This window comes from Micropterus salmoides, unplaced genomic scaffold, assembly GCF_014851395.1.
Source record: "Micropterus salmoides isolate LMB-PRFRI ecotype aquatic unplaced genomic scaffold, ASM1485139v1 Ms_hic_scaffold_3, whole genome shotgun sequence".
Classification (NCBI taxonomy): Eukaryota; Metazoa; Chordata; class Actinopteri; order Centrarchiformes; family Centrarchidae; genus Micropterus; species Micropterus salmoides.
Window position 1 is genome coordinate 20,614,746 of NW_024042261.1, and position 27,013 is coordinate 20,641,758.

General features: G+C 40.4%; 1 protein-coding gene across 1 annotated transcript; it reads left to right on the plus strand.

Annotated features, from left to right (window-relative positions):
* si:ch211-136a13.1 (HHIP-like protein 1) lies at positions 1-26,691 on the plus strand. The gene is made up of 14 exons (XM_038693865.1): positions 1-1,236; positions 10,388-10,652; positions 13,665-13,944; positions 14,027-14,152; positions 15,343-15,486; positions 18,360-18,472; positions 18,794-18,934; positions 19,371-19,445; positions 19,582-19,708; positions 20,022-20,167; positions 20,963-21,044; positions 22,153-22,235; positions 22,410-22,847; positions 24,733-26,691. The coding sequence occupies exons 1-14, from the start codon at positions 943-945 to the stop codon at positions 25,488-25,490; spliced, it is 3,072 nt and encodes a 1,023-aa protein (XP_038549793.1). The 5' UTR covers positions 1-942; the 3' UTR covers positions 25,491-26,691.
* The last annotated feature ends 322 nt before the right edge of the window (positions 26,692-27,013 follow it).

Genomic DNA, 27,013 nt, shown 5'->3' on the forward strand with positions numbered 1-27,013 from the left:
CAATGTGGACCACATGCTAAGGAAAGGAATGCATGTGTCTTTGCAGGAGAGTGAAAGAGCAAATGAAAGAAGAGAGCAGGAGAGAGGAGGAGGAAAGAAGCGAGGAGGGAGGGATCTAAGCTAAGGCTGCAGCGTGGCTGTGTCTGAATGAAAGAACCCCTCTCTCCCACACTCTCCTTCTGTCTGTATGTACGGCTTCTGTCCGCTGCAGCAAGTGAACACATGTCCAGAGCAAACGCGGCGAGAATCTCCAAGTGACATCAAGCTGGAAGTAAATATTTTGCAAAAACTTTGATGGAAGGTGCGACTATAAATTATCAAACGCTTTCTGAATTTCATCCCTCTTTCTAAGAAGCTGGATTACTTCTTAGCAGTGCTTTTTTTGAGGCTCCAAGAAGAAGTGTTATGTGTAAGCGTTCTCTCTTTCAAGAACTTGCGTTTTGATCCACACATTTTTGTAGCTACTCCAACCTCCGCACACCACCGGGACATCTCCTAACCATCAAAAGAATCCACTGGATCTGGATCAGGCTGACCTTATCTTACCTTATTTACACACAATCTCCAGGGCAGCTTGCCATGTATGCACGATGAGTCTCCGGCCAACTTGCAGGCAGGTGTGATGTTGGGTTCAGTGTGTTTGACACTCACATTCACCCTGCAGCACACAAACACACACTCTGTTGCCTGAAACTGCAGAGTCCAGGACATTAAATGAGGACATCCAATTCACCAAACTTTTTCAGAAAAGCTAACTTTGAGTCTCACACCTGTGCTTGACAAAGGCTGGTGGAGATGTAACATGTGCATTGTCTTTAAACGAAGGCTTCCCTCTTCTCACACATTATAGCAAAGTATCACAAACAAGCTGCTTTGGTTTACTGCAGCATTGAGTCCAGAAGAGCCAAACTATCCAGAACTGAAAGAAATCATCTTCGCACCATGACGCTACAGACCTGTAATTTGCACCATGCCTTCCTCCCTCACCTCCTTCTCCCCGTACTGCTGTTGCTCCTCCATGCCTGGCAGGGGTGGGGTCACCCCCAGTGTTTGGACTACAAGCCCCCGTTTGAGCCCCGGCAGCCACTGGTCTTCTGTAAGGAGTATTCCAAGTTCGGATGCTGTGATCTGGAAAAAGATGAGGAGATATCAGTCAAGTTTTACACAATCATGGAAAACTTTGACCATTCAGGTTACATGTCCTGCGGCAGGTACATACGCAGCATCCTCTGCCAGGTAAGAGAAACAATTAATGATTCTAATAATTATGTTAAATATGTTATTAATTGCATTTGATTATGTGTCTATGTCTGATTTTATAAAGATAAGTGGCAACCTGAAACTGCTGCACTGAAAACATACACCTGTCACCCGCTAAAGTAAAGAAACATGAAGCATACAGTCATTGTCACTGTGGATTCCACATGAACATTTTCCACTATTTGTTGTAATGACCATTTTGTGAACCTAAATATGTCTCGCAAGGTGTAAATTTGGCTGATTGCGGATGTTTGCAGTCCTGACTCCGTAACCTGGTTTTGGACTCCAGTGTAGTACACCAAGATGTTTTTAAAGATGAGCACAGTGTGTATATTTTGAGCAGTTTATTCAAATGTGTACCTTTGGTTTGTTTTGTCAGGTAATAATAATGACATTTATATTTCAGCATACACTAAACAACCACACAAAAAGCCAGAGTGTGAATATACCAGTTTCTGTCTCGCTGCAAAGGAAAGTGTGGTGTGGTTTGTCAACGAGAATCTAATCTCAACAAAGTACAGTAACCAACAAAACATGTGGCTTAATGGCTACATGGAGTTGTTGACATTTGTTAGATATCAGTTACTCATGCTTGGAGAGCTAAGCTGCAGTCTTAACTACAGTGCAAGTGTTTGGTTCCCAAACTTTTTCAGCTCAAGACCCAAAAGAGAAATCTGGTGTCTCCCTGGGACCCAAATTTACAAAAAAATGGATCTACAAAGCACACTGCGGATAAAGGGCAAAACAAACCATGTATGTAAAATATGTTTATTTTCTTATTAAAGTAAACAAAAACAACAATGGTTTATTCTTATTTCTGTGTCTCACCCCTTTCTCTACTCTCATTTTCTTATCCACTCCTATCATCACCAACATGTCTTCTGACATGATCTGATTTTAATGAGAAGTATGTGGCTGATTGAAGTTTTTAACCAGCTGATCTTTACTCTGGGCTCAGTTTTTGAAACAGCCATTCAGAGGTCATGCTGTGCGTTTAGTCTGTTTCTGAATTGGTTTTTCCAGTATACTACAGTCGGGAAAGCCAGATTCACAAAAGTATGTTGTGCCAAACTGAAACAACACATCTTGAAGGATTCTTCTTTCCAAATAAAAAAAAAGTTTGGACTTTCCCAGAAACAGCAAATGTTTAGTTTGGAGATACCTGTCCAATTTATTCATTTTATTTCACTTCCCCACATATTAAACATTGAAGCATCTATAAACTCGTACTTTTACTTTAGTTTAGACAACATAGGATCGACTGTGAGATCACAGACATAAAAATTATATATGAATGTGGACAGATGATCAGGTTAGGGAGAAGAGAGAGAGAGAGAAAACCTCACACAGCATCTGAGCTCATTCACATATTTACATATCGTAACATTGTTAAGAATTTTACTCTGGCGACCCAATAAAAATGGGCCTGCGATTGTCCATTTTGGGTCCTGACCCTAAGTTTGGGAAACATGTGGTTAGACAAAACAAGACAAATAGTGGAGTGCAATAAAGGAAACATTCCACTTCTCCTTTGGAATAAAGAACACAAAATGCTCAATCTGAGCATTACAACTAAATCCAGAGAAAAACCTTAGAGCCAAACTTTGAAAGTGAATGCTTGACTTAGTGGCACATATGCAATAATAAAATGTCTCAGCACACCAAATTATTGCCTTGAAATGGTCAAACTATGGTTTTGCATACACTTTCTCATGTAATCCACAAAGAGTAAACCATGCTTCATCTCTTCCAGATTCCATATGAGACACAGGCATAGGCGTGAGTTAGCTGAGCACTGACCTTGAAGCAGAATGACTGCATGAGAAAAGATTGCAACACAATTTATCAGCACATTTACGGTACTTTTTCCTTTTTGGTAATCCCATAAAATACATTTTAAAGGTTTAACTACATTGTCAAAAGATTTGGAAGACTGTTTTGGACATTAGCTATCGAGAGTAGTAGCACTCTCTGTCCTACCCTAAGTTGTGGATGGTAGAATTGAATTAGCCTGAATCCTATAGAAATCTCAATTAAAGCATTGTGATTGAAAAACACAAAAATATTAGAAATAAAAAGTGAGCAGTTACAAAAATCATATTCTTACATATATGATGGTTGCAGTCCTTTTAAAAGCAATGACTCACTGCATTAGCCTGACAAAAATAAGTTAAATGTTACTGAGATAGTTAATAATGCTCATAAATACTGCAATTTCCTTAGAACGGGATTGCACTCTTTGTTAAGGTTTGGAAAAGTTCTTTCATTTAAAGTATTTCTATTTCAGTATTACTACGTTTAGGTTTCTTTTATAAGGTTGCTAATCTCAGACAGATCCCAGAACCAAACTCCCACCTCTCCTTCACTGGCAGAATGAGCCTTGAAGTACCACATACTAATTGCATAATTACGTGCTCACTTTGCAGCTCAGACTACGTGCAGATCGTGAGCGCAAAATGTATGATAATGCAGCACAAATTTGGCCTGGCCCATTTAAGATACAATCTTCATTCTGGGCAAGCCAAAACAAATGGGCTCTGGGCTGTCCCATGAATAACACTTTTTTCCCCTTTGCCAAAACAAAGGGGAAAAAAATAAATGGCAAATCTTCCTGGCAGTTTAATACATCATATACTATGTTAAGAAAGTGACAAATCATCTGACTCGTAAAATATAGGTTTCTATCATTGTGGTAATTATAGCCTATGGTTCTTACTGCGCAGGCTGAAAGAAGGCCGTGTCTTGAGTTTAATAACAGCGCTGCTGTGCACGTATGACTTGCAATCTAGTTAGAGTAAGATGTAGCCGGAGTTCAGAATAATGTAAATATGGAAAGCTTAGAGTGGGGTTTGAAGTGAAACCGTTATTATGCAGGCATACAATTTATTCATTTCTTAAATGAGCACAATTACCTTAAAAGCTATCTTAAACGTAAACAAAAGTATTTTGGTTTCAAGCATTTCAACAGTTAGTCAAATACAGTGGACTACAGCACTGAGCTGTGTGGCTATTCATTCTTTGAGTTATAAATTTTCATGTTTTCATAAACACTTTGTTTGCATTTAAAAAAAATCTTCTTTGGAGCTATTAAAGAAGCTCCCAGGTCTAGGGTTTGAGGTAAAAGACTCTCTGAAGGTGGTCAAGTTACGCTACTGCCAGGGTACTTATCCTGGGTAAACCCACCACACTGAGGTCCTCTGTTCCAGTCGCACTGCAGGAGCCTCCTGGCGCTGATATCAATGAGACAGTGAAGCGCGAGAGAGAGACCGACTGACAGACAGACAGACAGATGGAGAGAGAGACAGACAGAAGGGAAAATGATTAAGTGTGTGCGTGTGTGTGTGTCAGGGAGACAGAAGGGGAGATTGTCATCATCCCCAAGCTTAACTAACCAAACAAACAGCCATTTCCTCCTCTGGCCAGGGGTACAGGATATATCAAGTTCCTGCAAGAGAGTGTGAGAGTGAGGAGGAGGAAAACCAATGAAAACAGATAAAGATATAATGAAGCAGAAAAACAATCAATAAACTCCATAAAGACAGTCAGACAGATTTAGACTTCCTTTGAAAAGATAATTTTTTAGTGCAGCTGTATTAGAATAATGTTATTGCTCAGCCTTTCTCTGCTTTTTTCATAGGAGTATATTCAAAAATTAAAATAAAATCCAACAAAACCCAGACTTCAAAACCATTTAGTATGCACTTAACAGAACAGCAGAGAAACTGAATTAATTGTTTCCCCTGTTGCATTTTTAATAAGCACTTTTAAGTACCCCAGCAGGGTTTCTGCATGGTTTAGACTGCTCTCTCAGTTTAAAAAAATCAACCACTGTTCTTTGCTCTGACAACAGAAGAAATGTGCAGATGTTCAAATTTCCTAACAGCACATGAGTGCACCATACCACAACAAATCTCTGGATGTGGATTCAAACACTGGACAAAAAAAATTGGCCAAACATGCCGCAAGAAAAATCATTTTGCCAACATGTGTAGATCACAGGGTCGGCCGGACTAACATGGAAAGAAAATGTGTGCAATTGTGAGCAAAGTGGGAGTGAAAATGACATCGGCACAGTCAAAGTGGTACGTGACTGTGCTTCATCAGGATGATGGCGTCTGCAGAGACAGAATCTGAGGAAGAAAAATTGGACTGAAAGCTTGAGAATAAGTAAAAACGTTTTTTTAAATTTAATTTTTAAACTGGACACAGGCGCAGACTGTAATGTCAGTTAAAAAATTTAATGCACTCGATGTGAAGCAGGCTCAGGGCGAGAAAAAGTAAACTCATTGCTTTCTTTGGCCATAAGAATCACTGCACTGGGCAAGAGAGCACTAATATGTGAGGCACCAAAAACACAACATTCACTTTGAAATCACACAACAAGATGTTCCAGCTACAGTATATTACAAACGTTAGTACACCCCTCCCATTTATGTAAATATTTGATTATATCTTTTCATGTGACAGCACTGAAGAAATGAGACTTTGCCATAGTATAAAGTAGTGAGCACTTGTATAACAGTGTAAATTTGCTGTCCCCTCAAAATAACACAGCCAATATTGTCTAAACCACTGTCAACAAAAGTGAGTACATCCCTAAGTGAAAATGTGGTAGGTGGCTAAGCTCAGTAAAGAGAATGCATGGTGGAAAGTAGAAGCACATTCTGAAAGACTACGATGACGTCTTCTATGACCTAGGTTGCTTACCTGGTCAGCGCCATATACAGATTGACCTTACTTTCACACTCGTTGTGCATGCTCCTAGGAGGATTCCAGTAGCACTCAGGGAAAGAGTAGTTGAGGAACTACAGTGCACCTTTAACGCTCCCAGATTTGGGATTTCATTTATGCCAGAGGGAAATTACTTTGCAGCACAATCACGTAGGCATCATACCATCAGTTTTCATCATACGGTACAGAGAAAACCAACAGACATCCTGATACACATACTGATACATTTACTGATACATATTCCCCACACCTTGCTACAGATTCTGAGGACTGTCGCGCAGATTTAAATATCATTTATGCTTGTTTGGGGGAGACTCAAACGGAACAAAAACAGTGGACTGAGACCAGATAAGGATAAAGTGAGAGCAGTGACGCAGATCCCACTGCCACAGAACAAACAAGAACTGCTGAGGTTCATTGTGATGATCTGGTATCTCAGCAAGTTCATACCTAACTTGTCAGACATCAGTGCTCCATTAAGGAAGCTGCATGAGAGTGATACAGAGTGGCACTGGGAGGAAACACACAAAAAAGGACACCTTAAACAGACGGTCATGCTCCAGAAAGCTTCAACTCTGAAGATGTCAACAAACCAATCGCACGGTCAGTAGAAGCTCAGAATGCATTGGAGCAGTCTTAATGCAGAACAGACAACCTGTACCTTATGGGTCAAGGGCACTCACTCACTTTCAGTGCAGGTATGCACAAATTGAAAAGGAGGTACTTACTATTGACTACAGAAATGAGACATTCCATTAGTATGTTTGTGGAAAAGACATTCATGTTGAATGGGACACAGCTGGAGAGCGTCTTTAAATAACCTTTACACCAGTCTTCTATGAGGCAGCAGAGGATGCTCTTTTGAAGATACAGCCCCAGATAAAGTCCCCTATTGGCCAGGCAAGGAACTCCATATTGCGGACGCATTTGAGCAGGAAGGATACTTGCTGGAGAAAGAAATAGAGGTGGACATTACACCTCAGTTAAGAAAAGCAACAGCCGAGGACCCTGAAATCTACTGAAAGACATTACATTAAGGGGACAAAAGAAATTGGACATTACTGGGACAAAATCAGACACACTTCTGGCAAAGAAACCTGAATCCTCCTGCGTAGAGGACGTGTCAGTAAAATATTAATCATAGCAGAGTATTTTATTTACTTTAAAACATGTCTAGAGGGGAACTTTAACAAAATCTCTGAGTCACACTTAAGAATTGTTAAGTGCAAAGAAAGAGCCAGAGATTGTATTCTGTATTGGCCACACATGTCTTCACACAAGTTGAGAGACACCACCAGTAGCAGTGCCACAGCTGCAATGAAAGCATGTTTGCAGGACATGGCATTCCTGATTCCTCATTCCTTTGTGATATGTACTATGAGCTCTTACTAGTATTTATTGCTGCTCTTACTAGTATGTATTGTCAGTTGTAGATCTGTATTTGATGCTCTGTTGATGCTTGTATGTTGTTCCTCAAATGTAAGTTACTTTGGATAAAAGCGTCTGCCAAATGAGTAAATGTAAATGTAAATGTTGCCATCTCAGATAATGATCCTCGGTATGCTAGTGTTGTTCAAAGACTTTGCAGAAAGCTGGGAATTCAGGCACACCACACACAGTCCCGGTCACACACAGTTGAATGGTCAAACAGTACAGATTCTTCAAAATCTACTTTAAAAAGTGTAATAATGGCAGCCCTACAATTCACAGTTGGAGTATCGCAACACACCACTGGATGGTGTAGGATTATCACCAGCACAGTTGCTGGCAACAAAAGGAAAACTGCCATCCTCAACTTCACTGCTTGCTCCAGAGGGAACTGTCCAAGTATGCAGACAAGTGAGAGCAAAGCAGGAAAAGCAAAAACTCTACTTCGACAGGTGTGCCTGACCTGCAAGTGGGAGAAAGTGCCAGGGTGCGAACAGGAGAGCAATGGCAGCCTGCCATGGTCCTGCACTAACATGAGCAACTGCGACCTTTTCTGGTTCACACATCAGACTGTACAGAGTGACCAGGAGAAATGGAAAGTATCCGCAGAAAACAGATTAGAAAACCTTTCAATTTACAAATGAAACAGACATTTACCTGAACATATCAATCAGGGATGAAAGATTGTTACACAAGAGGCAAACACAGCACACAGTTGTAGCAGACCAATCAGAGACACTTTATGACCAATCTGAAACACTCTCTTATCAAACCAGATAAAGTAGACAAGACCTATTAGAGAGAGAGAGTAGGTTATATATATCCATATGACATTGAAATTGTCCTTCTTCTGTTTAATTTGTCACAGTTCAAGAGGCTTTGAGTTACAGGATCATCTAAGTGGAAGCTATCTGCAATTTGCAGTTTGCCACATTTACAGTGTGTACAATGCTTTGCTAAATCTTATGTTTTGAAAATAAGAAATCTGAAAATGTCAGTCTATTCTAAACAGTACAGCGTAAACACCAAATTATAGTAGTTTGAAGTGGCTGCATTGTTAGGGAACAGCTGTTAGTAGTTGCATGCGTTTATCCTACCCTGTGATGGTAGGAGCCAAAATAAGACCGTCTCAAAACAATGGTTTTTCAATTTCAGTGCGTCAAACAGGAGACGTAAAGAGACTGTAGACCAGTGATGGCTAGACAATGAATAACTAAACACTCTGTGCTCTTTATTTTATCTACATATATTCCATTTTTAGACACCTATGTGAAATGGATGCAAGACTCTTGCTTTAAATACAGTGTCTATAGTAAAGAAGAAAAATCTAACTGTAGGAAGTGCATAAATGCAAATCAAGTTTCCATCTGCTCCACATGCCAGAAACTGCTTTGATTAACAGAACCTGTAGCTCACACTGAACACAGCTTTAGTTTTGCCCTGTAAAGATGTTTCACTGGAAAGCTCTGATTACTGTCCAGCAATGTACTTGCATATGTCATTTAACAAATATTCTCTGTTACAATCAGCTTCTCTGTCTCTTTTTTGGTCAATAAGGATTTATTTGTTTATTGATTATTCATTTTGGTTACGGTTGCAACAGCTGCAGAACTTGGGTGAGGACAAAATCAAACAAATCCACAAATGTAAGTGCTTAAACAATGGGTTTTTACAGTGCCACACCAAAAACGTATTCAATTAATTATTTCACGTATCCCCAAGAAAATAGCTGAAACTACACAAGGTTTCAAGGGTCTTGTTGTTCCTGCAGGCTTTCTTCTCAATATAGTGTCATTGGGATGATATGGGAAGATCAAAACTCAACATTTTTGAGGAATATTATCTGTTATACAGTATAATATCATGTGAAAATGATGTATATGCTATTGTATTCAGTATGGGGCCATCATGAGTAAGTCTGTACACAGGCATATTTAGAAAATTGGAAATTCATAAAAAAATTTGTATGGAGATGTAATTGCATGTAAACACGATGATGTAACTCACATTTTTGACATTTTGTCAACTGAAAGCATCAAATTTACAAGAAACACAACTTTTGTTCACAGTTACATTACATTATTTTTAAAGTGCTTTTGAGACTAAATCCAATACTTACAAAGTTATTTTGAACAATAGCACTAATCTCCATTCGTACTACTGAGGGTCAGCATAAGACTGACACAATACAACAGAAACTTTACATTCTTTGGAATATGAGAGCAACAAGACAACAGCCCATTTGGTTTCAAGGCCTATGACTGCTATGTGGACAACTGAAAATAGTAAGTTCTTGTGTGCTAAAATTATTTAAACTTTTTTGCCAGTTATTTTTGTTGTTGCCTAAATGCACACACACACATTCTTTGGAAAAGTGTACTCATGTCACAAATTATCCTCTACAAGAGAAATGCATGTCACGCTATATTCTGCAGTAGATTAAAGTCTCATTTTTACCATCATTATTGCTGCCACTGTGCTTTGGGCTCTGCTTCCTGGTGATGATCGGTTAGGCTGATCTGGCACTGAGTGACATAGTACCAGTTAACCACATGATGGTTTGGGTGTTTGTGCCTCGCTGTGCCTGCAGCTCACCATTCTGGGTGTGGACAGTGTGGTTGTGACTTAATAACTGACTGGACCTTCCTAGGATCCATTTATATCAGACAGCACCCAGACAGCCTGAATATAACCCAGTTCTGACCAGTGAGGCGGTGAGGATCTGTGGTGGAATATGCACACAAATCCTACACTTACGTGATCCATACATGTGCTCAACTTTACCTCTGAGATAAACACATCGGCTTAAAAGAGTATAGGCACTGATGAAAACCTATAGCCTACAGATGAAACTGGAAATATCCATCTACACACAGTACCACAGACTGAATAAAATGGCTTCTTGTAACTTTAATCATTAGAGAATCTTCTCATTTTTAGTGAAAGTAAATCCTCTTTCTCTTTGCAGGAGTGTTCTCCATACGCCGCCCACCTGTATGATGCTGAAGATGCTAACACACCCATGCGGATGCTGCCAGGACTGTGCGGCGATTACTGCTACAACTACTGGCACCAGTGTCGGTACACGCTCAGTCTCCTCTTGGAAGACTTGGGGAGCCCGCAGCAGTTTGCAAATCTGACTGCAACGATAGAAGACGATCGCAGAAGGTTCTGTGACTTCCTGGAGCTGAAGGACAAACAATACTGCTATCCTAACGTATTGACAAATGCAGGTATGACATATACATGTGGGCCAGGTGTTTATGTTTGGTAACAGGCACACACGCACAGCAATGAACACTCAAATAAGTTTATCTCTGTGAGATTGAGTTGAGGAAAAACTTTGAAGATCAACTTATTTGATTGCTCCTACTCACATAAACAACTGACAAGAACAAACAGGTTGCGATAGACTGAGAAAACAGGTCATAAACTAAATTCCCTTTGGCAAGAACCTAGACTTGCGCTACAAAGAAGGGCTAATTATGATTTATGAGCAGACATTGCCACTCCTTGCTAGTCTGCATTTAATGTTGTCTATGTGGTAGAAGCATGATTTTAAGGACATAAGCAGAATTTGCCCTCATGGTTGCAGCAAAGAGATTATGTCAAAGAACTAAAGCAGAGTTAGCAAATATCCTGGACATTTGATTGTGACTGCCTGGATTGATACATAAAGCACATGACAATATTTATAGTGAAATAATAGCAGTTAAGTGATAGAGCGAGCCAATAAAATGAAAAAGTCCCGGGTGGAGAGAGGCATTATCATGATAAAAGTTTATTCTTTTTGTCCAGACTCTGGTAGTATTATATTGTATTTGCTGAGGATTCTAACCTCAAGAAACGAAGGTTACGATATGGTAACCCCAGTTCTATAAGCACAGGCGGTGCCCTCTACTGGACTCTATGGGTCCTCCTCCATCACTGAAATTTTATCGTGCACGTAGCCGACCAATAGGACGTCGCTACCGATATGAGCGTGACGTATAGCAGTGTCCCTACTGCCTCAGCATCCGACTGCCTCTTCAGCAGACAGCGTCAGAGCGGCAGGGCTCATCGGTAGAGGGCTCTGCCTGTGCTAGACCTGTCTTACCTTTCCCTGTAACTAGGGTTACTATATCGTAACCTTCGTTCTATCTCACACAGGCTCACACCACCCTCTACTGGACTCTATGGGTACAGTGGGTGGAGCCCAATGACTGTCCGCCCTAGCCGCGACTAGCCAAAGTCCACCACGCCAACCCGGTCGGCCACAGGCTGGCCAAAGCCCCGACCACCACATCACCTAGTGACATAATGGTGGCACACCCCTGAGAAGGTCGCTGGACTGATAGGGGCTTGGCCTGACCCTTAACACCTGGACTGCCCTGACTTCTCACTGGAACGTCAGGCACTGCCAGTGTATGTTCCCCCTCTACACCCAGTAGTCACCAGATCCTCACTTTTCAGATCCTAGGTCACACTTGCGAGCAAGATCCCAACATATCCAAGAGATAGAAACGCACAAACGGGCACAGTAAGGGACAAGATGCCATTGTGCAGATCTCTTTGACACACACCCCGCTGAAAAAGGATCGTAGACACTTCCACACTTCCAAGTGGAATGTGCATGCACCACTAAGGGTGGGTCTGTTCCCGCCAACGTACAGGCTTGGGAGATTCACTCACAAAGTCAGCTGGCGAGGCTCTTCTTGGACAGGGTTTTACTGACTGCACTATCACTGAAACAGACGAACAGCTGACCAGTGCAGCGAATGGGGGCTGTGTGCTCTACATAGGACGTTAGCATGGCACACATGGACACAACAGATACACTCTCACCCCCCTGCACCCTGGACCTGAACATGCTCCTTATGTTCTTAAGAACAAAGGAGGTGTGTTGTCTCAATATGGCTGCACTGTGGACACCAAGAACCAGCATATATCTGGGCTGAACCGACAGGCACACAGCTCACTTACCTTCTTAGCAGAGGTGAGAGCAAGGCACAGGGCTGTTGAAGAGATGGCATTTTCAATGAGGACTGCTCCAGGTGCTCATAAGGTGCAGATTTTAGAGCCATCAACACAAGCAGCAAGTCCTACTGAAGCGCCGAGGTAGGTAGACAGCTTTGCCTTCTGCAACAGGCACTACGAGCCGCTCATGGAGGAAACAAAACCAAACGAAGGAGCGAGCGATCTCTTTTGTCCCGCTATACCGAGAGAGACCTGACTTTGGCTGTCTCTCTCAGGCTATAGCGGACTAGCCTAGCTGCGCTGTGACCGCTTGGCGAAAGAGATGTCGGCAGGGCGTGCTGGGAATGCAGAGTTACAGTACACTGCTGCATTGCCCAGTTTCCACGGTAAGAACAGCTTGTTTCTGGGCTGTCACGTTGTGGAAGCAGATCATTATGGCCGCGTGGACTCGGCGGTCAGGCTAGCGAAGTGGACGCCTAGGCCTCACCCACTCTCTCACTCGGTTCTGACCGGGAGAGCGGCGTGGGCCGCGGGGTGAGCCATTAGCTTAGCGTCGGTGAGCGCAGTGGCGCATTCGATACGGCTAGCTCAATGGGATGGGGTTGTTGGATGGGAATTAGCACTTTTAAGAATGTAATGTGTTTCTAATAAACAGTTTAACATTCACAAGCATCACCACAGTGTACACAAGCAGCACATGTTAAAACAGTGGCTTCCTGAACACAAGGCCAAAGGGCGAACCCTTAGCCTTACCCCAGGACTCAAAAAATGGTTTCCACATTCTCAAAAGCCTTACCGTAGTGTACACAAGCAGCACATGTAAAACAATGGCGTCTTCCTACTCATCCGGGCAGGACATGTGTCACCTCGCCCAGGTGCAAAGATAATTTTATAGAAGTGGCGACTCCATCCGTGGAGGTGGTGAATTCAGTGAGCAGTTCGCCATTTGCTGAAGAAAAAAGGATGCTGAGGCAGTTGGGACACTGCTTGTTATACGTCACGCACGTATCGGTAGCAATGTCCTATTGGTCGGCTTCGTGCACGATAAAACTTCAGTGGGCAAGTGCATGCATGTGATTGGAGGAGGTAGGACCCATAGAGTCCAATTGAGGGCGGAGCCTGTGTGAGATCCTGGAGAAAGGAAGCTGTCCTAATAAAGTCTCAGCCACACTTAGATTTGAATGCAACTTGCCCCTCAAACCTCCTTTTCCTTTTTGTGTGATCCACTAATTGTATGCTTTTACTCCTGGTTTCCTTTCTCATCTCTTTTATCCTCTTTTCTGCCCTAGAGCTAAATGCTAACCTTGGCTTTGTGCGTGAGGATCCCAAAGGATGTCTGGAGCTGTGCTTGCAGGAGGTTGCCAATGGGCTCCGAAACCCTGTGGCCATGATCCACGCAGATGATGGCACTCATCGATTCTTTGTGGCGGAGCAGCTGGGTTATGTGTGGGTGTATCTAGCCAATGGCTCCAGGATTGACCGTCCTTTCCTGAACCTTACCCGTGCAGTTCTCACATCGCCGTGGGCAGGAGATGAGAGGGGATTCCTCTGCATAGCCCTACACCCAAGGTTCATACTTTCATAATAACAGTATCAGTTATCTTATGCAGAGGCATTAATAATAATTCTTCTGTTTCATTTCTGTGCATAGGTGGACCACGGTCAGAAAAGCCTATGTGTACTACTCTGTGTCTGTCAAGAAGGAGGAGAGGATACGTATCAGCGAGTTCACATTGTCAACACATGATGACAACCAACTAGACCATTCCTCTGAGAGGTGAGGACAGGAGTCAGAGAAACAAAAGTAGAAACAAAGAGACAGAGATTTATTTAATATGTTTTTGATTGCCAGGATGCGTGTAGTTGGAAAGGTTGGTGGACCCAAATGCAGGACACTAGAGCAGAGCAGTACTGTTCAGAGGATTTATTGAAGCAACAAAAAGCGAGTGTGGCTGAGTACAAAGTAAACCAAAAACAAACAGAGTCCAAATTAAACAAGGTAGTCCAACAGAAATCCAAAAGGGTGATAATCGAGACAGAAGGGAAACAGGATAACATGACGAGCAAGGCAGGCTAAACACAACAACACACTGCAACATGCCACAGCGCATATACACGCTACAATGACCAGACACAGACTGAGGAAACAAGCAAGTATATATACACATGGATTAACGAGCTGGGATGGGGATCCACAGGTGAAAGACATGAGGGACTAATCAAGGCAGAGAGACGGCAGGGGAAAACAGAGTGACAGGCATGTAGAGGGATAACTGGGGGGGAACAGACATAACCTTGACATGCAGACAGAGAGGCAACTGGGGAAACAAACATAACATAGGCAATGGACACTAAACACAGAATGATCATAAAACAACAAACAACTGTCAGGCAGAGATTACAATAACACTAGACTGGTAGACTGAAACCGAGCATGAAACAAACACCAGATAATAATACGACAAGAACTAGGCCGGCACAGATCCAAACATGAACAGAACTGAACATAAGGCACAGGCAACTGACACGAGAAACATACAACAGACCTACAAACCTAATCATACCGACAGACTACAGACGGAACAGGGAGAACAGACTGAACTAATAACCGAACACAGAGCAGACATGGGGCAAAAATAACCACCAACACAGAAATACACAGACCAGGAGTAACACTAAGACATGAAACCAAAACCCAGACACAGAGAAACTAAAATCAAAACCCAGACATGGCCAAAATAATATAACAGAACACCTCAGGACAGGATCGTGACATTGATAGTGATAGACTTAGTTGCAATGGAATATTTCTAAGTTCTAATACTTGCATGTCAGTAAAGGAGTTTGCATGTTTTGTATCTTGTCTCATGTGTGAGTGTGTGTGTGTGTGTGTGTGTGTTTGTGGCACGTCTGTACTTGCACGAATATTTAATCGGTATATTCATCCCCTTGTGTGTCTTGATTCAGAACCATCCTTGAGGTGGTGGAGCCGGCATCCAATCACAATGGAGGACAGCTTCTATTTGGCCATGACGAGTACCTGTACATCTTCATCGGTGATGGTGGTCGAGCTGGGGACCCATTTGGAAAGTTTGGCAACTCACAGAACAAGTAAGTATAAGTTTACTGTTGAAGAAATATCGTGAGCAAGCTTCAGGTGTGATGAAGAAGTTTCGGAGACTGATGAAGACTTAACATAGCATGGTTTATTGAGCCTGGCTGAGGAGATACAGTGCCAGCACACAACATGTGAACACATCAAATTCCAACATCAAGTCTGAAGGATAACATCTTTTGGTCCCTTTTATTTTTTTGTTTTACTCATAGTTCCTGTATGTTTCCCTATTAGGTCATCTTTAGCTGGCCTTAAACTAGAACAACACATCTATCAGATGTTTAGACTGCAATGTTGGAATCTATTACTATCCAGGAGTTGAACTCTAATCTGTGGAGTACATGTGAACATTCTTGTAAGACTCAACCTTGCCAGATTCCCAAAGAACACCGTTATCTGCTAGCCTGACGCCTGAGCTACTGACTCTATCTTATCAGTCTAACTGTTGTGTCCCTGGAGCTGCAATGTCAGTGAATACTTGTAGGATCAGCTAATGACTCCAAGCTAGACCTGTCTTACCTTTGCCTGTCACATCAATTAAGCCCCCTAAGAATATTTTTTAACATTAATAAATTTGAGGGGGAATGATTATGTTGACTTCAGTATTTTCTAACACCTCACATCAAGTAGCACACTGTTAAATGTTTTCATGCCACAACAGCCAACCTGAAAAAGGAAAAATTTGAGTCCTAATTGTTTGAAAAATCACTGTCAGCCTTATATGTAATTTATAATAATATAGAAGATAAACACATACTTTTGATTGCACTTGGAAGTTGTTCAAATTTTAAATGATAGCAGTGCTGACGTTGAGATCTTGAGTTAAATGCCAAAAGTCTAGTCAGAACCAGCCAGTTCTGCCAAAAATGAGTTCCCATTAATTAAATTCCAGTTAAATTAAGTGTAATGAAAAGGATCAAAATTATAGAGGAGATAAAGTCTACACTGGGCAGACTCTCAAGTTACTTAGTGAAAAATATAAATGATTGTCTTTTGAAGACTGGTTATTTTCCACTTATGAAAATTCATATAAACTGAGGATCTTCCTTGGCTGGGAACCTGCTCATACAAATTAACAAGTTTCCTTAACACGTGTCAGACCCTGTAGAGAATTTATTCACTGTACGTATTCTTGGGTTCATTGAAAATATCTGTTATGTCCAGTATACTTAGAAATAAGGAGTATTGAACACTTTTGGAAAGCACTGTAACTGTATTAACAGGGCTGAATGTAAACACGCCACCAAATATTACTGCAGCAGCAGTGTGAATGAACTGTCCAATGATTAGGAGTGACAGGACTTCCATTAACAGAATATTTATGTAATGGTGGGGGAATGTCAGGCTGAATATAGAGTATCACTTCATATCATATGTTCATTCATAAGGCAACATGCATAGATGTGTTGCCAGCGGAGATGACCTGTAGTTCCCTTTTTAGCAATGGAAAATAAAAAGAATAAACAACATGACTATTGGGTGGGAGATGTAAGTTTGAAAGTCAAGAGCAGAGCTTTTATTAAAGGGACTGCAGGCCATTATGTGCCTTTTACCATGTTGGTAAGCATTACTCACCTCTCAAACCACATGACCTTTATGTTATAATTAATTTGATTTGTTCAATAGCTAGCTGTATCTTAAGGCAATGTGTGTCAGTGTGTATGTTAACATGAGACCACAATTTTTGAGTGCTGCACGTGTTTATGTACTACATGTACTACAACATTTCATTCTTCATTCTCATGTGATGAACCCAGAGTGGCTTAGATGCTAATTACAGCCAAAGGACAAAAGGTGGGAAGTTCAAGTATTAGATTATTATTATAAGAATGTAATACACAATATTTTCACTGTGAAAAGTTAAGCTGACAAATACTTGAACATCGGTTATAGACCAAAGTAAAATGCTACTATGGTACAAAATTTAAACAATTAAAATAATATTGTAGCTTTATGAAAGTAGCCTTTTTATATTTAAGTTCATAGAGAGGTTAAGGCTAAACTTTAACATTAAAAGTTTGTCTCAAAAACAGACCAAAATAAGTGCAGAGCTGTGGCTGGGGAAACCCTCTGATAAAAATACATTTTTAAGTATCAGCAGTAGGTTAACAAAATACTGTAGTTTGAGCAACATTTAGCAAGACTTATCTGAGATGCTGACACCTATTCTCCGCACAATGAGAGTTTTTCTCTTTTGACGTTTCTAGAGGGGTTTTGTTGACATGCTGTATTAGCTGTTCTGGGAATGAGGGAGGATACACCCTGCCAAGTCTAATATTGACACTACACATTGCGGGCAGCCACACACTGGTATGTGGAGGCGAGAGAGAGAGACAAGAAGAGAGAGAGAGTGAGTGTAAGGTGGGACTGGAAAAGTGGAAAAGGTGTATAAGGAGAGAGCGACCAGGGCAGACAGAGGAGAAAGGTGCAAAATGAATGAGAGGGTAGGAGCGGTGTATTTAAGATTGGAATAAAAGATGGAGAGAGGGATAGTAAGGAAAGAGGAAAAGGACAAACTAAGAGATGAAGGTGAAGGTAGGAACAGTAACCAAAGACAGGATGCTGGATTTAGAGGAAGACATGGTTATGAGAAAGGATGATTTGCAGAAAATTTTAAAATATATCAGAGATTTGCAGAGTTATGGGAAGTAACAAAGATGGAAAAGAGAAAAAAAGGAAAATAAAAAACAGGGAAGTTCAATGCAGAGGACGATAACGTTTTTTTGCGGTAAATATATTAAGAGGATGATAGCAGTGTGAGGGGACTATGGAGTTAAAGAAAGGTGAAACATAAGTTATTGAAAAAAATATCTTTTATTTATCTGGCTTAAAAGAGCACTCACTCTCATCTACTCTCTTTTTTGTGTAGGTCGACACTCCTCGGCAAAGTGCTGCGTATTGATGTCAACAACAATGATGATGGCACCCCGTACAGTATTCCCTCAGACAACCCGTTTTTGGCAGAGAAGGAAGCACTGCCCGGTAAATCCCGAGACTTTTAAGATGGATTGAAGATTTAAGCTGAACTGTAAATATTAATCTAGACTTTATTCTAGCTTTTGTCTAAAGAGCTCACATAATGTGTGACTGTAGTGGGACTGCCTCTTCTTACTGAGGAAAACACGGCCCAGCAAATGAAAGTGAATGTCTCACTAAACAAAACAAAAACACATCTTGATGCTATGAAGGATTCAAATCACAGTTCATAACAGGACTATATGCCTTTGGTTTCTGTATACAGCCTTACAAGGGATGCACGCTATTTGTGTCAACGTGTAAATGTCTTTCATCCTTTCTTTGCAGAGGTTTATGCCTATGGAGTTCGCAACATGTGGCGTTGCTCCATTGACCGTGGTGACCCCGCTACAGGCCGAGGCAGAGGCAGGATGCTTTGTGGTGATGTAGGCCAGAACAAATATGAAGAGGTGGACCTCATTGTTAAAGGTATGATGATTTTAGTTTGACTTCACATTGGAGAGAGATTTTTTTCTTTTTACCATGAATTGTACATTTATTATCGCAAAAAATTGTTCACTCTAACTTGGATGGCTGTGATTGTGTACTCATCCCCATGTCACATACAGTAAAACTGTTCTCTTAAAGACCACACAGGCAGTGAGTCAGACAGTCAAAGTCTTCTCCCTAACCATTAAGGTGAATGGAATCTGGTTTTGTAGCAATCCAAAAAGGGCATGAAATAAACATCTAATTACAGCTGGTGGAGCATAAGCTACATTTCTTTTTCAAGCTAAACAATAGTTCTCTTTGTTTGTTTTTTACACTATATTTACTGCATTGTGAATCACTTCAATTTAGAAAGGATGGTACAATGGCTCTTTCCCTGAGAAGTTGCACTAACTTTGACAATACATGTATAAAGGTGGCAACTATGGATGGAGGGCCAAAGAGGGCTTCAGCTGCTACGATCGGAAACTCTGTCAAAACTCCTCGCTAGGTGAGGCCACTTTCTTGCTTTGATTCACTTTGGAGTCCATAAACTATAACACACAGAGGTTCTGCATACTGGCTATAATATTGTTATTTCATTGTAGTGAAAAACAGTGTAAACTGACATGTTGTTCTATGTCTAGATGACATCTTGCCCATCTTTGCCTACCCCCACAAACTGGGCAAATCGGTGACAGGAGGATACATCTACAGAGGTTGCCAGATGCCCAACCTCAACGGACTCTACATTTTTGGGGATTTTATGAGTGGGTATGTGTTCCTGCTTTATTCTCCTGCTTTATTCTCAAATCTAAAGTTTAGACATTTTCTTTAGACAAATTCCCATCAATGGAGAGAGCCAGGGTAGAGACCCAATTTGTGCAACATTTTCACAATATGCTGCCTAGTTAAAAAATACATGGCTCTGTCTATGTCTTCTGATTGTGAATTTCTAGCCAAACCTTCTCTTAAATTTTTTCGTGAAGCCATATTTTTATATTTGCATGTAAAATGTGCATGTATTATAATATTTATAGAGATAGATGTGTATATTTGTGCTTGTGTGCCGTTTGTTTCTGTTTAGGCGTCTGATGTCTCTGAAGGAGAATTTCACCACAGGTGAATGGCAGTACAATGAGATCTGCATGGGGAGAGACCAGACCTGCAGATTCCCCAAACTCATCAACAGTTACTATAAATACATAATCTCTTTTGCTGAGGATGAAGCAGGTAATAACTGTGTGTGTGTGTGTGTGTGTGTGTGTGTTTACTTCTCATGTATTGCCACCAAGCATCACATCGCTTATTTAGATGTGGTAGAAAGGAAGAGAGAACCTAGCAACATGCAAAGAAACAGTCATTGTAACCTACATTTATTTTGCATAATTAAAAGTAAAAATGTCATTGAAGTTTGAGACAGTTCATTCTTGTTTAAATTAGGATTATGTAAAGTTATGATTAAAGGGTTTGTTTCCTTAAGGGTAATTTGTTTACTTGTGGAATTCTTGATGATATTAAATTACTACTAAACTGCCCCCATTTCTAATGTGTCAAGAGGACCCAGTAGAGGGTTAAATCTGGTTTAAATTAAAGATACTTCTGATTTACTAAGGAGAGCGTTGCACACATGCTGCTGGTCTTAAATCATTTCTTCCCTCTCTCTGAAAGTGCCTCAGAGGAGATTTAAGTTGAAAAGTTTAAGCAAATCTAATTTATTTTCTGTGCACACACTGTGTTTTGTAACTTATTATGTATCTCCTCTTTCTTCCCTCCCCATTTCCTGTTTTGCTATTTTTCTCCCTCTCTCCTCCGCTGCCTTGATCTTTCTGTCACCCATACTCATTTCAAATATATCCCTCCCTGCCTCCCTCCCTTCCTTCCTTTCCCCCTGCTGTTCACCATCCCTCTCTTTCTTTCTTGCCAAAATCCTTCTCTCCGTTTTGTCTACGAGTCTTTCTCTTTGTCTTTTGCTCTCCACCTATCTCTGTCTGCCTCACTCTCCCTTTCCTCTGTCCATCTGTCTAGGTGAACTGTATTTCTTAGCCACAGGAGCCCCGAGTGCCACAGCCAGAGCAGGAGTCATCTACAAGATAGTGGACCCTTCCAGGTAGCTAACCATTACAGCACATCACTTCAACAACAAATACTTTCATCACACCTACAGGGGGGGTGTGGTGCAGAAGTTTAGGTCTTGCTGATCAAATCAGACTGTTTCTAAAAAAAAACATTAGATCAAGCTGCTATGATGGTCACAAGTAATGGGAGCACTGGCCCCTGTGGGCTGTGCAAATGTAGCCTGACTAAAGTAAATATTACATACCTAATACTCAAGTAGAAATAAGATTACATGTCTTGTCGTGTCATGAAAATGCTTGAACCAGTTTGATTACATTCCATGATGATAATAATTAAGTTTTCTCTGAGATTTCTTAATTAGGCAGTCCCTCCAGGATTCCACGGGCCTTTTTTTTCTTTTTCTTTTCTAAAAAATTCTGCTCCAAGTTGGGATGTTTTGGGGCAAACTGCAAACATAGATGTGATTTTTATAACTTTAGAATCACAGCTGAATCATGAAACAGTCCCTTCACCCTCATCCTAACCCTAACCATGCAGGTTACGTTGACTCTCTTAGTGCTTGCAATTGACCGGGATGCAACAGCCTGTGTTATCGTGATTTGTCTCGTCTGACTTCCTCTGTGCATTTCTGCCACTCATTTGTCAGTCATTTCCTTTTATGTTTGACCACAATACTGCACATTTTGCAAAACACTTTACCCCTGCTTTGGTAAAGAAGATCTGGATGCTGTTTTTCACCATCCTTTTTTGTTTTATGACGGCAAATGTGAAATATTTTCTTAAGTTAAAGTTACAGCCTGACAGATATGTGATTCTTGAGGCCAAAAACAATATATAGATATTTTAGACCTTATCAGATATACTATATATGGGCCAATAAAACAGGCATCTTTGATAATGCTTCCTTAAGCTTGGTTATTAAAGACCTGTGACCAAGATCTTTCTTGTTGCTTACGGGCCGCATTTTATGCAGATACGTATGTCTTGATAAGCTAATATGAGCTGACATATTGACCAATTTACCATTCTAGCTGTTTTAGTAGAATATCTAATCTCAGAATACACCAAAATCCCTTAACATCACTTAGTATGTAATCAGTTGCATGTGTGTGATGATTTTTTCCCTAATGACCACACAGGCGAGCGCCGCCAGGAAAATGCAGCATCAAGCCTTCACATGTTAAGATAAAGGGAAAACTGATTCACTTCCATCCCAGAGAAGGTAGGGGAAAACTTACTAGTTATCTTTCGGTCCACTTCTGGTTTCACAGTGTGTTTTCCCATATTTACACACACTGTAGTCAAATACTGTAATATGGACTTATGTATCGAAGTCTGGAGAAGTTTTTTTTGATGCTGTAGAAATGTTTTTATTTCTCACTTTTCCTGTTTGCAGAGTTTGTAATCAACAAGAAACCAACCACCACACCTGTACCCACGACAACCACAAGAAAAACTACAACAACAACAAAAACACCACCAAGAAGAAAATCACCTATAGTAATAATAAAACCTCCAATGCCAACAAGAAAAACTACAAGAAAAGTACCACTACCACCACCAACAACGGCAACAACAAGAAAAACAACATTACAGACAACAAGAAAAACAACGAGAAAAACACCACCACTACCATCAGCAACAACAACAACTAGAAAAACAACATTACAGACAAGAAAAACCATGAGAAAAACACCACCACCACCAACAACAACACCAACTATAAAAGCAACAACATTAAAAACAACTTCAGAAACAACATTAAAACCAACAACCGTACCAACAACTGTCCAGACGGCCATGGCAACAACTCCCGCTACAACCACACCCACTGGTAGGCCTACTGGTGTACCTGTTAACCAAGCCACCTCTACTGATTACCCAACCACTAGGTCCACTATTCACACAGCTACTAAGTCAACTGTTAGGACTAACTTTACAACCAGCAGTAGACCAGTTCACACCTTGGTGCGGGGAGAAGCCACCTGTGTCAAACCAGGTGGCTTCTTCTTCTGCGCTCTATTTTTGCTTTACATTTTAACATGTTAATAGTTCAATTAACTTTTTCCAAACTCTCCATGCTTATTTACAAAAGAAAGATTCTGTACAATTTTCTTTCCTGTGATAATTAATATAACTCACCTCTTTGATGAAATCACTTTTAAATCAGAAAACCGGATGATGATTATATAAAAATAAAACCATACAAAAAATAAATTAATTTAAGTATAAGTTATAAGTTGGTTTACTATCAATATAGATTTGGGCTTTTTCAAAACGTAATGTAAAATATTGCGCATATATATATATATATTACATAGAAATTGACATCTTATATACATAAATATATTTAAAGCTATATAATAGTTTAACTGCATAGGTGAAATGACCAAAACTCTTTCACTGCAGCTTGTATGCTCTGCTATGTTAGACATGACATAAGCTACCTAGCTCTCAGTTATTTTAGATTTAGTTTTTCATGCATGGTTAATATAGATATGGTTAAACAGAAAAGAATCATTAACAGGTGTTAAAAAGTGAAGAGATAAACAAATTACAGTAAAACAGCAAATAGGCTTTGATTCAATTTTGTTATTTTACTTATGCTTCTTATCACTCTGCATACATCTCTGCACAAAGAGAAACCACATAAATCTGTAAAATTACTGGAAATGACACCATTTAATGCTACTAAAATTACAATAGTGTTCCAATATCTTAACTTTTGCTCGTGTTCTGCTTACTGACCAAAAGCAAATTAAGGACAAGTTTGCCTGTATGGATGTAGAGGGTGAGGATGAGCCTTTTGCACAAGCTTGTGTCAATCTCAGGTACAGTGGAATTAGCATTAGCTTTCCTTCCCAACTGTAATTCCTGCTAGCATGTTATCCTTTGGCTGGTACAAAAGACTACAGCAGGATCAGCGTTGCTTATTTATGTGTTGGGTATTTGCACTACTTTAATTTAAATCAGGTACTTTGGCATTATTTATTTATTTTGAATAAATGGTTCTGCATCAGCTTCCGTTTGGACATTCATCTTTGTGTGTCTGTGTTAATGTCTTCCCTTGCCTATCTTCAAGGACAACATTGCTATACATGGGATTGTGAAATCTAAGCTTTGCAAAACTTTCTCGAATTACAAATTTGGTGTATTAGTTAAAGATATGTTCAACATTTTGGGAAATACAATTTGCGAGATGAGAATATTCTCATATCTGTCTGTTGAATGAGCGAGCATCCAGTTAACCTAGCTTAGCATACAGAATGGAAACAGAGGGAAACAGCTATCCTGGCTTTGTCCAAAGGTAACACAATTTGGCTACCAGCACAATATCTCAAATTTTATCTAATTTGTTTACTTTGTACAAAACCCAAAATCTAGAAACAAATTTTTACGTGCCAATCTATTTCTTTGCAATGATTTCTTGGATGCTTTTATATCTCTGTTAGAGAGCTGGTAGTTTTTGTTACCTTTGGAAGTTTACCCTCTTTTTTCCAGACTGTAGATTGAGCTAAACTAAGCTAACCAGCTGCCGGAAGTAATTTCATCTTCACCGTACAGATATGAGAGTAGTATCAATCGGTTTATCTAAATCTCAGCAAATTCCAAAATATCGAACATATTTTAAACTAACCTATTACTGCAAAAAATACTCTTTAACACATTGATAACCGACAAATATTTAAATAAAGAGAGTGATTCTCTCTCTCCCTCAGGTTATCACACAACCATCATGACTTCAGCCGTCTCTAGGATTGCTCAAACCCCAATCATCACCACACCTCCAACCAGCAGACATGGGAGACCCCTTCAGTACCAGCCTCGTCTCACCCCCCAACCTTTAACCTCACCACAACCTCCTGCTCCTCCATCCACAACATCCCTGAAACAACCCCAGACAGCTCTGACCTCTGCACGTTACCCCAAGCGTCCTGGAGCCTTGACCACACCACGGCCGCCATATTGGAGCCAGAATCCCACGGTATCAGCATACAAGCCCCAGAGACCACCTATGAACACAACGCTGCCTAAATCACAGCATGAGAGGCTGTGGCTCGGAGAGAAGCTGGAAAGCACTAGGGAGGGTAACCAGGTGTATAAGAGGCCTCGAGCAAGAGGTCGAGGTTACAAGAGAGGAAGAAGGCTGCGGGTCGGCACAGTGCGACTGGTAAGCGCTGATGGTTTATCAGATCGAGGTAGAGTGGAGATCTTTATCCGTGGTGAGTGGGGGACAGTGTGCGATGACCTCTTTACCACCAAGGCAGGTACTGTAGTGTGTCGACAGCTCGGCTTCAAGATGGCACTGGCAGTGATGAAGAGGGCTGCGCTGGGGGAGGCGGACAGCAGCGTCAGGATCCTGTTGGATGACGTGGAGTGTGAGGGCGGGGAGAGGTCACTGCTGGAGTGTAAGAGAGCCAGGGTTGGGAAACACAACTGCTCACATGGAGAAGATGTAGGGGTTATCTGCGGTTAGCACAGAGGGGTGAAAGTGAAAGAAAAGTATAGGATGGAAGGGAGGAGACAGTGGAGTGATGTACGTGTTTTCACATGTATTGGAAAGGTTTAAAAGGTTAATACAGACTGCACACTTTTAAGCATTTATGTTGGTGATGTCAGTTTGCTAAAATTTCCACGAATAGTATTTTAGTAATTTTAATTTTTAAAGTAAAGTAATTTTAAAGTAATTTAAAAAAATAGAAATTTTTCATGTTTTCAATTTTACATAATGTTTCCCATACACCGCTAAATGCAAAAAAAAATGTCCACAAACATCACCTTAAAATTTCTGTTGAGCAAACCAGAGGAGCATAGAGGATGAGAGTTTGTCCAAAACTCACTCAGTCCACTGTTTTAAAATATAACCAAGCACATTACACCATCATTATTCCAAATTCAGTTACAGTATTTACCCATTAATATCCAAGGGAAGCTCATGAGCTTCTCCAACACTCATTAATAACCATTGTGTAAGGAAGGGCCTGGACAGATCAGCATTTATTATCATTTATTATCATCATTTCAGTGAAACTGCTTGCGGAAGCTTTTTTCTTTTTTCTTTTTTTTTAGCTGCTTAGAAGTAAACTTTGGCAAATGTGCATTGTTGATCATCAAATTAAATATCACCCTACTCTGCTTAGAGTGTAAAGTGTTCAACAAAAGAGACAAAGCATGATTTGTCATGACGCAGCAGTAGATGGTACAAATGATGATAATACCAGATTGTTTGATGTTTGTCCTGTTACTTCTTCAAGTATTAACAACTTTCTTTCATGAATGCAAATGATTTTGATTTACTCAGAAATGGTTGACTGGAGTGAGTCTTGGAGAAACTTTACTCAAATTCTTGTTGTGTGTTGGTGTTTACATGCTTACTAGACATCCATGAGGCAAAATGACAGCAAATCCTAATAAGATAGTCATCTGTTTATTCTACGAAGATATTTGTATTTTTGTATTGTATAATTTCAGGTCTATTTTCCAAAACTTCTTTTTTAAAAATTGCATTTTGATACCTTTCTGAATGTAGTTTTATGATAAACAAAAATCTAGAGTTTTAACAAGGAAATGCTGGACGTTCTGTATAATGAATGTAATAAAATGTTTTCAGTTTTATATGAAAGAGACTTGAGGGCACAGAGTGCCTGTGAGACAAATAAAGTTTTACTGCAAAATGACTACTTGTTATTCTCTGCCAGTGTATTTCAATGTGCTGTAGAACAAAGGTTCACATTGATTTACATTGATTTTCCTCCAGCAGCGACCACAGACACACACACACTTTCACTGTGAAACTCAAGCTGTTCTTGCAATTATGTGGCTCAGCAAGTGAGATGGTGTCCTTGGTTCCTACAGATTTCCAAAATCATCTACTGTGTTGACAACAAATTTTTAGGAAACCCTGTGGAGACTTTTTAACATCCCAATTTTTTCTCATCTTGTAACTGTGATCAAACAGAAAAGTACAATGAAACAAGAACATTGTTGATCAGCACTGCC

What these genes read in the sequence shown, in the direction of transcription:
- si:ch211-136a13.1 (XM_038693865.1), top strand. Translation starts at nt 943, where the DNA reads ATGACGCTACAGACCTGTAATTTGCACCATGCCTTCCTCCCTCACCTC. An exon ending in TACGCAGCATCCTCTGCCAG is followed by an intron (nt 1,237 to 10,387) that starts GTAAGAGAAACA and finishes TTCTCTTTGCAG; the next exon opens with GAGTGTTCTCCATACGCCGC. An exon ending in AAGATAGTGGACCCTTCCAG is followed by an intron (nt 21,045 to 22,152) that starts GTAGCTAACCAT and finishes ATGACCACACAG; the next exon opens with GCGAGCGCCGCCAGGAAAAT.